At 46.3% G+C, this 14214-nt stretch overlaps 1 protein-coding gene across 1 annotated transcript in view; it reads left to right on the forward strand.

Moving 5' to 3' along the window:
• RBSN (rabenosyn, RAB effector) overlaps positions 1 to 12430 on the forward strand; it is a 26436-nt gene extending 14006 nt beyond the window's left edge. Inside the window, exons 7-12 of the mRNA XM_081812857.1 lie at positions 267 to 322; positions 1131 to 1201; positions 5196 to 5282; positions 6370 to 6472; positions 7517 to 7621; positions 8499 to 12430. Coding sequence (XP_081668983.1) covers positions 267 to 322; positions 1131 to 1201; positions 5196 to 5282; positions 6370 to 6472; positions 7517 to 7621; positions 8499 to 9644 — 1568 coding nt within the window. The 3' untranslated portion in view covers positions 9645 to 12430. The remainder of the gene's footprint in view (positions 1 to 266; positions 323 to 1130; positions 1202 to 5195; positions 5283 to 6369; positions 6473 to 7516; positions 7622 to 8498) is intronic.
• The last annotated feature ends 1784 nt before the right edge of the window (positions 12431 to 14214 follow it).

Below are 14214 nucleotides of genomic sequence, written 5' to 3' on the forward strand. Positions count from 1 at the left end.
GCAAGTCGAAATTGCCTTTAATACACCAAACATACCAAACATCATAGTGTGGCAGGCTGGCCTACACTAACCGTGCTGGGAACAGTGATGTTAGCGTGCAGTTGGGCAGAAGCCTCTAACACAAATCTGTTGGATAACAAAGTGCTGAGTGGATCGTGTAACTTACTGGATACCGTGCTGAAAGTGAGAAGCAGAAGGCTGAGTGAGTACAGGGTGGTCGTAAGGGTATCGGCGGCTGACCCTGTGATCACACGGCTGGCCTGGAGCTGCGGCGGCTGCCACCGCCCAGCGTCACGGGAAGGTGTCCTACTGCATGTCGCCAGTCTGGGCAAAGATCCACACTCAAAGCTCCAAGTTCCGTTCCTACTGAATGAGTATCCCTTTCGCACCATTGTAAAGTTGAAAAATCATGAAGTCTAACCATTGTAAGTCTGGGACCGTCTGTATATTTGTCTGCTGATCACTGAATGGTCACTGTTAGCAGGTCTGTGGGTCATAATGGCTGCATTTCTGGAATCACCAGAAAAATACTTAGACTACTAGAAATGGTGTTAATGAAACCCAGCCCTGAGCTGCAGATGTAGCCATTACCCATCCTGTGTATGGAGTTCATGACCTGATAACTCATTTTTGTAAATGCTTTTTCCTTCCTTCATTTTTGAAGTGAGCCCTGGCAGTACCATTTGCTAGTATCTTTCATCACCTGGCAGAGAGAGAATGTAGCCACCAGTTCCTTTCCTCTGCCTTGGTAAACTCACTGGCTTATGTCCTGGAAGGCCTTGCTCCCTGCAAAAACATCCTGTCAAAAGTTCTGCCCTCACTTTTTTTCCTTCCTGCAAGATTTACTGCTTGTAAAGGAGGTTTGTAAATCAGGAAATTGATAACAACAATAAAAACAAACAAAAAAACACTGCATATTTCCAACTGTACATTTAAAAAAAATTTTTTTTAAGTAGGCTCCACACCCAATGTGGGGCTTGAACTCACAACCCAGAGATTGAGTTGCATGCTCTACCGACTGAGCCAGCCAGGTGCCCCGGAAATTGTACATTTTAAATACATCTCTGTTGATGCAGCATAACTGTTTTGTACCTTGAGAGCACCACTCACCTCTTTTGTTTTGTTCTTAGAAATTACGACTTTGCATGGAGAAAGTTGACCAAAAAGCTCCCGAATACATCAGGATGGCAGCATCATTAAAGTAAGCTATTCCTCAGTTTTTCTAATTCAGTGACGATTGTTTGTGGGCACTTTAGCGTAGCTCCTCAGTAGCTGAAAATGAAAATCTTAATTCTGGCTGCTTTTCTTCTGTGACCAACTGTGGAGAATCTTTATCATGTCTGTATTTCTGTGTGGCACGTGTTACAGTCCTCTGGTAGCCATGTTCAAGGGGCCCCAGTTCTGATGGAGCAGGTTAGGGAAGGGCCTCAGACAGTAGGCACCGCTGCCGAGTGTGGCATCTGGAGGTGAGCAAGGACAGTGTGCCTCAGGTGCCTGCCCCGGGGCGGGAGAGGGGGGCTGCTGCTTCAGGCTTAGAGCAGGCATTTCCTTTAGAACAGGGGTTGGCACACCTCAGCCCATGGGCCAAACCTAACCTGCCATCTGTTTCTTTTTTTAACTAAAATATAACTTACACACCAAAAAAATTAATAATTTACACACCCTTTTAATGTGTACAGGTCAGTGGTTCTTCACAGAGTCATTCAACCGTCATTGCTGTCTTAATTCCAAACCATTTTTATCATCCAGAGAAACCCCACCACCATTACTAGTCATTGCATATTTCCCCTCTCCCTGGTGACCACTGGTCTGCTTTCTGTCTATGGATTCACCTCTTTGGGACATTTCATATAAATACATGATCCTTTGTGTCTGGCTTCTTTCACATAGTGTAGTGTTTTCAAGATTCACCCTTGTGGCGGCACGTGTTAGCGTTCCATTCCACTCGTGCAAATGCATTGTATGGATAGACCACATTTTGTGTACCCATTAGTCCGTTGATGAACATTTGGGTTTTTCCACTTCTGGCTATTATGAATAATGCTTCAGTGAATATTCCTGTATAAGTTTTTTTGTGGACATATAATTTTATTTCTTTTGGGTTTATACCTAGGTGTGGAGTCGCTGGGTCATATGGTAACTCTAGATTTTAAATTTTCTGAGGCACTGCCAGACTGTTTTCCAAAATGACTGCACCACTTTACATTTCCGCCAGCAATGCATATGGGTTTCAGTTTCTCCATATCCTTGCCAATGCTTGTTATTGCCATTTTTTTAATGAATAAAATTTTACTGGTGCATAGCCATGCCCATTTGTTTGATTTTAACTGCAAACTACAACTACAGCAGCAGAGTTGAACAGTTGTGACAGAGACTCTCTGGCCTGCAAAGCTAAAAATATTATTATCTGGTCCTTTGCAGAAAAAATATGCTGACACTCTCTTAAGAGCATTGCTCCTTCTGCAGGTTAGTGATACGTGAGCTAGAATTTGAAGTGCTACCACTAGAATCAGATCGCAGCAAGTCTTTTCCCAACCTGCAGAAAAACAGTTATGTGCTCTCTATGTGAGGATTATCGGCCTTTGTCTTAAGCCTGTATTGCCCACCTGCCACCTTTGTAGTGATGCATGTGGAATTAAATGTGCCTTGTTTAGAACAAACCTGTATTTTTATTTGCCCATTTTCTGTGGCAATGTGTTAATATTGTCTCCACAAAACAAAGCTTGGGGCACCTGGCTGGCTCAGTCAGTAGAGCATGTGACTCTTAATCTCAGGGTCATGAGTTCAAGCCCCATGTTGGGCATGGAGCCTACTTAAAAACAAACAAAAAACACAAAGCTTGGCTTTTCCTTCATGATGGCAGTGACCACATTCTAAGTCTATCATGTGAATCTCACATGAAAAGAAAATGAACTTTTTCATTTACATGGTCCTTAAGGAGTTTCCTAACTTAGGAGTCTGTAAATGTCTGACTTACAAAATATGAACGGCTAAACATGGTTGGTCTGTGGCAAAAACACCCCTTCTCTTGCATGTCTCCCTGCCTCTCCTCTTGCTCTGGGGCTCTTCTTCCAGTTCCTGTTCCCTCCCCCAGTGTATGCCAGCCATGGGGAGGGGAAAGAGGTGGGAAGGGAACAGAAAAGAGGTAGGGAAACCATTGTAGACCACCCCCATTTCCTCCAGTCCTAGCAACTGGGTGTCTGCAGCCCCTGGCAGCAGACAGGATAAGGGGAGGACACCCTGTTTCTCCAGCCCTCTCAGCCACAACAGTCCTAGGGCCTCTCTTCCCTTATATTTGCACTTTCTATACCCCGTTCTTCCTCTTTTCATTCCAAGAGCACTGGTTCTGAAAAACAGGAGGGAAGGACACGTTTTCTTTTCTACCTGCAGTTCACTGAGCAATAATTTCAATCAATGGAGCATATAGCCTCCCTGTGAGTAGGCTGGGAGAAGCAGCTCAAGTGCTTCTGATATCTACCTCCCCTAAATGGAGAATCCTTGGCTTGTAGCACCTGTCTCATGTTCTTTTCCTACCTGGAACTTACTGGAATCAACACCCCTCCTCCCACCTGTGCCCACTGGTCTGAAATTAGAGCAGGACTATCTTCTTCCTGGATGTCAGCAAGGAGAACTGTGTTCCTGGCAGTCTGAGCTGGCACTCAACTTTCCCTCATGACGTCGTTACCCAGGGGGCTCCTTCCCCTGAGTCTGTTGTTTTTCTTGCTTTGTGCCTCAGACGCAGCTGTGGGTCACTGGGCCTCCCCATCCAGCTGGGAAACTACCATCGCTGAGCACATTTCCAGATGTCTAACTCCTACTCGCTCTCCAAAGACTGGTTCTAAAGGGCTTTAAGCACATTTTCCTCCCTCATTCATTCTGTGGGTATTTACTGAACACTAGCTATGTGCCAATACTATTTGAGGTACTGGGGATGTAGCAATGAACAGTGCAGACTGTGTCCACTGCCCTGGAGCTTCATTACCATGGGAGCACAGCCATAATCAAGTGAACAAATCATGAGCAAGATAACTCCAGACGTGATAGGTGCTCTGTGGGGAATATGTGTGGTTGAGACTGAGACCAGGGGTGGGGGTTGGGGGGGAGGGTGCTTTCAGATTTGAGCCATCCGTGTTATTTTCCATGTGACTTGGAGATATCAAGACAAAGTGCAAGCATTCCTGATTCTGGTCTGATGTTCTTTTTGCAAACTATGCGGTTTGAGATGATGAAGCCAACATCCAATAGGATCCTCCAATTATAGCACACACCAAGATTTTTCCAGCTAGGGCTGTCTTGTAGATGGTAAACCAGGTCAGCGCAGCAGTCCTTTCTGCTTATTTAACTTAAATTGCTGCTGCCTCAGGAAGGGAGCCGAGTGGCCGTTGCTGAGGCTGCATTAACAGCTGCAAGATCTTCTGAAGTGTTTTTCTTTTCAGTGAGCACTGATGAAGCTTGGCCATGTGCTAGTTACTGAGGATAAAAATGATAAGCCATCATCATTGCCTTTGCATTTCAGGCCTGACGGGGTGACACACTTGTAAATGAACAGTTCTAAGATCACATAATAACTGCTGCTGTTCCTCTGAGTTAAGTGGAATGAAGCCATCTCTGACCTTCCCTGCAGCCCCCTGCTCCACCCTGGGCAGTTATCCCCTGTCTCCTCCCTGCTTGATTTGGTGTCAAAGTGCTTTTCTCATGTAGGGAGCAATTGTTAATGAGGCCCAGGAGCATTGGCAATCGATATAATGCTGTGCTGGGTATTGCTAGGTGTTCGGGTTTCCTTGGTCAGCTTTCTCATTGTTCCTGTTCTCCCTGGGGGTAGTGTTTGAGTGAGAAAAGCCAGCTGCTTTCTCCTGGGATATAGGGTAACCAGCTTATTTAGTAAACCACTTCATATGTCTTACTAGGTATAGTGAAATTGTTTAGGGAAAGTAGGTTGAAGTAGTTCATTTGCATTTATCTTGGTGATGAGCGTAAGAGCTAGTCCTTAAAGGTCTAGGCACAAATCTGCTCCTGTGGCGTCTGCAAATTGAAAGCAGCTTCCAGTTGATTAGCACTTAAAGGAATGAGCCCTGCATTATATACAAGAGTGTGAAATAATACCACTTGGAGAGAATTAGCTGTGTCTCCCTTTGTAAGACCCTAAACCTTTAGAGGTGAAACTTGAATCAAACATTTCCGTGATTTTTCCTTAGTGCTGGGGAGACAACCTACAGCCTGGAACATGCCAGTGACCTTCGAGTGGAAGTGCAGAAAGTGTACGAGCTCATAGATGCTTTAAGGTAAGGCCTGTTAGGTGATGTCTGACTTGCTGCCTTGAGTGGAGGAGATGCGGTTTCAGTGGGGTGGGAGGGTGGCTGTCGGGCCCGAGCTTACCCAGAGTCCTGGTGACAGAGAGTACGTGTGAGGAGCAGGCTGAGGTAGGTGCCGGCTCTGGCACTCACCACATCTCAGTAACTTGGTTAAGATTTCTAATGTTCATCATTATTAAAGAAGTAGGAACTGATTATTGACACCATCTTTGTACCAGCCATTGGTTGTATCCACATCTCATTTATTCAACCAAGTTAGCCGGGTGGTGGGGATTAATACCCTTACTTTGTAGGTGAGAAGATGCATCACAGCTAGCAAAGCGGTGGAGCCAGGATAGAAACTCAGATTTTTTCTTCAAGTCAACAGCGGCTTTTTAACCATGGACTGGCTGTTGGGGTTAAATCAGCCCTTTGAGGTATAGAAAGCATAGTGATTCAGAGGGAGAACTGAGATGAGGAGGCCTTGTCCATCCATCTGTGCAGAACTGACTATGTAATTTGTGGGACCTAGGGTAAAATGAAAAAGCAAGAATTATTAAGAATTTTAAGATGTGGGTCTTGGAGTGGCTGTGGCCTCCTGCTGCCCAGTGTTGCCCCCAGCACTGTCCACAAACCCCCTGGCCCAGTTTCAGCTTGTGTACCAGCCTGGCAAAGCCAGTTGCTTCCTGCCTTCCCCACCTCAGCCCACTCCAGGGGCCCGGGGAGTCCCTCACTGGCCCCCCAGGCCCTGCTCCCATTAAAAAAAAAAAAAAGAATTTTAAGACAGTGACACCAGAATATTAAACCAGGCATGGGTCACTCACCCATGAAGTTGGCCCTGCATGTGTGGTCAGTTCCTCGATGGCTGAGTGTTGGTTAGACACCCTGTGCTGTGTCAGGGGCTTTGGGTACAACCAGAGGGTAAGGAATGGGCTTTGCCTTCAAGGACATTCTGTGGAGTCTTTAACCTGCTTCCTCCGCGGATGGTCCTGGCACAAAAGCCCAGCAACTCAGAGATTTAACCCTTGTTTCTGGGGCTGGCAGCACCTGTTACATTGATGTGTTTGTCCCAATTCAGTAAGAAGATCTTAACCTTAGGCTTGAACCAGGACCCTCCACCACATCCAAACACTTTGCGGCTGCAGAGGATGATCAGATACTCAGCTACGCTGTTTGTGCAGGTAAAGCCATCCTGTCTCATTTCTCAAAGAAACGTCTCATTTGCTTCCCCTGCTTTTCTGCCTCTCAGAAGGCAGACCGTGCCAATGGTTTGTTCTCTGTACATTTATTATTTTTTAAAATTGTAAATATAATTATGCCACATTTAGAGAAAAATCTGAATTACAGAGAAAAGTAAAAACTTCTTAATCCTTTGTCCCCAATACTATTACACATCATTCTGGTATATTTTCCTCCCTTTATTTTCATTTGCATTTGTTATATAAAGTAGTTATGATTAGTGCATAGTTACAAATTTATGTCTTCTCTTTTTAACACTGAATTTTGTATCATAAGCACTTCTTACGTAGTCTTCATTTAAATAGTTACCATTTGAATGGCTGCAGAATACGACTTTCTGTGCACCATCCTTTATTTAATTATTCCCCTTTCATTGGGCATCTGATAGATTCCTGCTTTTTGCTAGTGTGAGTACAGCCTGACAGACATACTGATACATGCCATTTCTTCCTCAGGATAAGCTCCCGAGGGACTCTTCTTGGGCCTTTGCTTGGGAGGAAACAGCTGATTGTTCATAGGCAGACTAACCCTGGGTGGTTAGAGCTGAGTTGCTTCTACCTAGAACACCCCTTGGGAGAGCCACAGTGAACCACATCTGGGCTTAATGACAGAGCGAGCTCTGTTCGGTTAGTTTTCCAACACCGTATTGCAGAGAATTAGGCCCCTTCTCCTTTTGACTAGTGTTGTATTCAGCAGTCACTCGGTGAGTGCCTACTGTGTACCAGGCAATGTGCTAGGTGCTGCGTGTCCTGACATGAACAAAAAGACATTCCTGTTCTCATAAAGCTTTTTTTCTGGAAGGAGATAGACAAAAACCAACTACAATATAGAATTTCTAAGATGGTGAAAAGTGCTGTGGAGAAACCTAGAGCAGGGAAGGGGTAGCGGGGGTGTGGGGCTTGGATAGAATCTTACAAACAGACTTCATTAGGCTCATTTTCTTCCTAAAAGGATTTAAATACAAAATTGTCCATGACTCCCTACAGGAAAAGTTGCTGGGTTTGATGTCACTGCCAACCAGAGAACAGTTTGAGGAACTGAAAAAGAAAAGGAAACAGGAAATGGAGAGGAAGAGGATCCTGGAGAGACAGGCAAGTGAAACGTAGGGATGCTGGCGGCCTCTTGAGCCCAGAGGCCGCCCCAGGCTCCCAAGCGGCCCTCTTTGAGATCATGTTAAATCAGAACTCAGTGCTGTCTGGTTTGCATCTCTCTTCTGTTCTTTTCTGGCCTCTCTGTAGACTCAGAATAGTTATTTTTCTTCCCAGGTCAGACCTATTTGCCTTTCAGAGATCATGCTGATTTTTTCTCGTCCAGAATACCATGGAGGCTGCCAGTTCTCCCTGTAGCACAGGTTGCAGAGGACCCAGATACCAGGGAGCTCTTTGTAGAATGCTTTGGAATATGCAACACTAATCAAAATAATGTGTGCATTTAATATCGTGTGAGAGTCTAGTGTGGATGAGTGATACTAGACCTCAGAGGTTTAAGACAAGCCTATGGCCAATGAATCTAAAATTGAGAAAATCTTATCCCTTAAGTTACTGTCATTAATTTAGTTTTTTTTTTTTTTAAAGATTTTATTTATTTATTTGACAGAGAGATAGCGAGAGCAGGAACACAAGCAGGGGGAGTGGGTGAGGGAGAAGCAGGCTTCCCGCTGAGCAGGGAGCCCGATGCGGGACTCGATCCCAGGACCCTGGGATCATGACCTGAGCCGAAGGCAGACGCTTAACGACTGAGCCACCCAGGCGCCCTGTCATTAATTTAGTTTTGAAAATCAGGCTCTGTCCCTTCTTTCCCCTAAAACCAAAAGCATGATTTGACTTAGCAGTTGGATACCTTAGTCCTGAGGTGGGCATTTGGAGTCTCATCAGCACAGGGACAGTGGGACTGTAGGGGTGGCTGATGGTGTGGCTGCTGTTGGCCTGGTGACTGTATTTCTTCTCTTTGGCTTTGGTGTCTCCCCAGGTTGTCCTGGAATCCCAGCAACGGTTTGAGGAAAGGCGGAGTGACCTGGCGTCTCGTGCGGCCAACGGGGAGGTGGTGTCCCTTCGAGGGGGACCTGCCCCCCTGAGAAAGGCTGAGGGCTGGCTCCCGCTGTCAGGAAGTCCGGGGCAGAGTGAAGACTCGGACCCCCTCCTCCAGCAGATCCACAACATCACATCATTTATTAGGCAGGCCAAGGCTGCCGGGCGGACAGACGAAGTGCGCACACTGCAGGAAAACCTGCGGCAGTTGCAGGATGAGTATGACCAGCAGCAGACGGAGAAGGCCATTGAGCTGTCCCGGAGGCAGGCCGAGGAGGAGGACCTGCAGCGAGAACAGCTGCAGAGGCTTTGTGAACGGGAGTGGGAACGAGAGAGGGAGCAATTCCGGGCCGCGTCCCTACATACACGGACTCGGTCCCTGGACTTCCGAGAAATCAGGCCTTTTCACCTGGAGCCTGGCAGGGAGCCTCGTACCCACCTTGCTTGTGCTTTGGATCTAGGCTCTTCCTCAGTTCAGAGCAGTGCAGCTGCGGAGCCCCCTGCGCCCAGCTCAGCTCTCGAGCCAGCCAGAGTGTGGTCTGGACCCCCAGCCCTCGGCCAGGAATTCTTCCCCCAGAGCATGATTTCACAGCAAAATGAGCTGGCCTCCCTAAACCCCTTCTATGAGGAAGACCCCTCCAGCCCCACAGCAGGGGCCACTACCAGCCCTCCTGCCGCAGAGCATTCCTTTGGCCCTTCAGTCTCCATCCTCAAAGAATACAATCCTTTTGAGGAAGAAGAAGAGGAGGCCGTCGCAGGGAATCCCTTTACTAACCCAGATAGTCCAGCGCCCAACCCCTTTGATGAGGAAGATGAGCATCCCCACCAGAGGCCCTCAAGCCCTCCTGTTCCTGGTAACCCCTTTGAGGAAGCCACCTGTACCAACCCCTTTGAGATGGACAGTGACAGTGGGCCAGAGGGCGAGGAGCCCATAGAGGAGGAGCTCCTCCTCCAGCAGATTGATAACATCAAGGCGTACATTTTTGATGCCAAGCAGTGTGGCCGCCTGGATGAGGTGGAAGTGCTGACAGAGAACCTGAGGGAGCTGAAGCGCACCCTGGCCAAACAGAAGGGGGGCACCGACTGACCCCACTGACTGTGGACGGGGCATCTTTGGGCCCAGGGCCTGGCAGGAGCCTGTGGAGCAGGACAGGGCTGGTGGGCCCGATGGGGAAGGAGGAAGGGTGACAACTAAGATGCACACAGGTTAGGGCAGGGAATCTGCTGTTTCATGCTGTGCACTTGGAGGTTTTTCCACTACAGTTGAATAATAAAGTGGAAACCAGAACAGGAAGAATCAGCATTCATTTGCTGTATTTCCTGGGGTTTTTAAAAAATATTTTTTGTTTTTGTTTTTTTGAATCGGGTTTTCCCTTTAGAAGGGATTTTAAATTTTCATTACTGAGTAGAACTAAAGGCAGTTCTCTTGGGCAGCCCTCGTGGGTCCACTTGCTCCTGCCTAGTCTTTGGTCTTGATGCAGTATTATAGGGCACTTTCTTTGGCCAAGACAGACTCGATGGATTCCTTTAAACCTTACTCTGGTCTGACAGAAGTCTGTCCCCCTAGGCTGTGGGTTCTTTCACCTGGGGCTTCCTCTACCCTGCTGGGTACATCCCACCTGTGCGGCAGAAGGGGGAGCTACTGCTATGAAGCCAGTAGTTTAGACCCAGGAGAGCCCAGCACCTCTTTTTAAGAGGGGGTGATGGGGGGGTGATGTTTTACCAGGGCATTTCCCTGTCAGTTTAAGTCCTTGTTTGTCTCTTTCAGGAGGCTAAACTTCAGTGCAGGGGGATCACTGGGTCTGACCATGGTCTATTTAGAAAATAGGAGTGGTGAACTTTTCGGATGACGGAGGCAGTAGTATTTGGGAGCAGAGTTGTCTACCCAAATGTTGCTCTGAATGACTGATGGAACAATTGCTGTCCCCAGCAAAACCTCCCTCTAGAACTTTGGTGAAATTACTCTGACTTGGGCTTTTTCAGAGGGCCCAGTCTATAATTTAGGATTGGTAATCAGGAAGCTTTTGTGGAACATTGCCAGGAGAATGGAAGCTTCCCTGAGTCAGAAGATAAATTAAAATGATTTTCAGGGCTAGTTGATCAGCCTTCTTCCCTTTTGGTTCATCCTGTCCTGACCGGGGGCACCGGTGGGGTATTTTCCTACCAATGTTTAGTATTAAGAAACGGAAGTGTTTGAAGAGGCACAATCCAGGATCATTCCAGTAGCACCGCAGTACTTGAACTCTTCATCAATTAAGGGCAAAAAGGGAAATTGTTAATTTAGCTCTGGTGCTTTGGTTTACATAATCCTTAACTGATGTCTGACATCATGATACTCAAGTGTGCTCAGCTCTAGGTAGAGTTCCTGCAATTAGGCGTTTCTGATTAAAGAACAATAACTGACCACTAGTCACTTTATACCCCTTAACTAACTATGGGTCATCCTTTCACTGATTACTGGTGTGAGAGCTGAGATTCATTTTGTTACCTTCTGGGAAGACCCCTGTTGGTCTTGAGAATGTTTGAAGAACTGTGGTGTAAAGGTAGTCTGTATTTTTGTTGACACTATTCACATTTCTTTGGCATCTGTTGGATCTTTGGGCTGAATGAAAAGATTTTGCATAGGGGTGTGGGAATGGGATATGGGTGGAGGGTGTGTGGAGGATGCTTTGCGTTGGGGTTCTGTTCACAAAGGAATATGAGTGGATTACTAATGTCAACCAAGTTCCCAGCCTTGTTGATTATTGTGGTTGGGAAGTTGACAACCAGGTATCTAAAGTATTGCCTGGTAAGGCATCTTTCTTCCTTCTCATGCCCTTCCTGCTGTCGTTGTGGAGGGTTTCGTGGCTGGCTGGTATGCTTCCTACTGCTAGTCTGTCATTGCTCTCTGATCGAAGAGGATGACACTCTGCACCAAAAAGCAGGTAGTTCCGGAAGCTAAATGCTGCTTTCCATCATAAATACTTTTCTCATGAGAATATATCTCTTCATTAGCTAGTGATTTCAATTCAGACTAATTTACTGAACATACCTTTTCCTGAAGTCAACCCAGGTAGCAATCTGTAAGTAACTAAGAGCATTAAGAACCACACATATAAGAAACATTATTTTTAAACTTAAAACAAAAAACACTGAATATACTAAACCAAACTAAAACCTTCTGATGTGATTGAATTCTTCCATGGGTGTATTCTTCCATGAATTCTTCCATTTAATTCTTCCATAGCTATATTCTCCTATAGTCATAGGCCTGACCGGAATTAGAATTCTCTATCCCTAACATTTCCCAGAATTCACACAGCACAAAGTTGGATTTACAGAGATGGGTTATCGTCAGGGTAGATAAAGATGGCCTATGAATTGCAGCCACAGCTTCAAGTGCTTACCTGATGTGAATATTTCACTCTTCCTGCAGTCCTTCAAGGCAAACAGCTCCATCTCACGAGAAAATGAGCAAGTTCTTGATGCAGCATTGGCAAATATCCCTAGGCCTAGATCATGTATGGAAGAGACTTTGGGAATTCAGGCATCAAATGAAGTTGGCTTTTCTTTTTTACGCCTTGTTTGTATTTTTCCATGTCTAATACACTAAGGACACTTACTCATTGTACTTGCAGCTCAATGTGTCTTTGCTGTTTGGATACTAAAGTGTACTTCTGAGTCATCATGTACCAGGTGGTAGGTTGGACATAAATTGGCATAATTAGGCCTTGGTACTCAAAGAGAGAAGCTGGTCTCTTTACCAGGTCACAGACTATCGAAGCAGATTGTACTGGTCATCTGACAACGACAGCTTGAGGGTCATTGTTTGCATGCACTACTCTGGGGCCTTGTATTGGAACCTTTTTTAAAAAATAAACTAACATGTTAGTGGTTGGGTGTATGTGTGTGTATGTGCATGTGTGTTGAAAGAGAATTACCAGATAACATCTCTGGCCCCTCCCTTTCTTGATTATCATCTGAATATCAGAAGATAGCCCCAGCTCCTATGTTAACTGTGTGGTTAAGGCCTCTGGACAAAAGGTCACTAGGCTGTTAATGGGGTAAATGTGGGTTCCACTTCTGCCCTTATCCCCAGTTATTCCTGCAGTGTTGATCAGATGAATTGTTTCACACCAGAGTAGTGCAAGACCTTTTAACGATCCTATCAACCTCATTTCAGGCTAGAAGAAACTGAGGCTCAGAGAGGTTGAGGAACCTTACAGCTGCCATTTGTGCCAGGCTGTGCGACCTTTTCACATATTCCCCTTTTGGCTCTGCCAGCAGGCCTGTGCGGTAGTTACTCGGGTATTTATCTGGCAGATAAACAGGTTGAGAGAGGTTAGCCTGGCAGGGGGTCACACAGCCTGTCAGTGGTAGAATAAGGATTTAAAGCCTGGGCTGCCTGACTCGCTTTGCCCTAAGTAGCAAGAGGGGTTCCACCTGGGTCAGGCACAGCGGGAGTGCCCAAGCACTGTGGCCTGTGTTGTATATGGACACTCATGTTTCTAATGTGGGAAGGGACATTTCATCCATAGGAAGTGCCTTCTGTGGACTTTAAGATCAAAACTTCTGCCTGAAACTCTTCAGCAGCCTAGCACAGTTTTTAAAATATTTCAGAGAGGGAAATAAACACCCCACTAAAGAAAGGACTTCTGGTTTCAGGTCAGGCACACAAGGAGTTTTGAAGTTGTCACTCCTGTCCTTACATCAAGAGAAAGCTGGACAAAGAAAATCAATGATTCTCCTTGCATGCATCAGAGAACTGAGTGCAGGGCAAACTGCTGCCTTGAAATCTGGAGAGTCACCTGGAGCAGAAGCCACTGGAGCCATAGCTGGTAGGAACACTGTTGGAATGTGGGAGGCTGAGTGTGGACCAGCACTGGATAGTAAGGAACTCCTGGGGGCCACAGCCCAAGGGACACCACACACCTTTATGGTTTTACCTCCAGGAACCCCACCTGGTTTTCACAGCTAATTGCTGAGAAAGATTCCCTGGTGGCTCTGGCAGGGGAAGGGGAAGAGTAATCTTTGTAAAATAAACTCAGCATTCCTCAGGGGAAAAGACTGTACCAGAGTCTAATCCTACCCAGGGAAGGACGTTTCTGAGCTGAAACCAACAGTGGGACGCTTAACTGACTGCACCACCCAGATGCCCCAACTCACACACGTTGGCACTAAATGTATATGGGGTTTTCCCACACCAACCAATTCTTTGACACCAGCTGGGTGTCCTACAAATTCAACTCTGTTCTGACACTATCTGGAGTTAGCATCTGATCCCACACATTAAGGGCTCAGCGCCACAAGACTGCCCCCTACTTCAGATGCCAATGACAAGTGTAAGTCTCTGGTACTTCTAGCTCACAGGCTATAAGCCAGGGTTCCCACAAGCCTCTCCTTGAGTTTGATAATTTGCTATAATGGCTTGCTAGATTACTGGTTAATTATAAAAGAATACAATTTAGGAACAACTAGATAGAAGAGATGCATAGGGCAAGATACAGAATAAGGGGCATAGAGCTTCCATGCCCTCTGCACCACTCTCCCTGCACTATCACTGATGTGTTCATCCTCCTAGAAGCTCTCCCAACCCCTTTGGTTAGGGTATTTTTTAAAAAAGATTTTATTTATTAGAGAGAGAGAGAACAAGCAGGGGTGCAGCAGAGGGAGGGGGA

This window comes from Leptonychotes weddellii, chromosome 1, assembly GCF_054177405.1.
Source record: "Leptonychotes weddellii isolate Sample4059 chromosome 1, ASM5417740v2, whole genome shotgun sequence".
Lineage (NCBI taxonomy): Eukaryota > Metazoa > Chordata > Mammalia > Carnivora > Phocidae > Leptonychotes > Leptonychotes weddellii.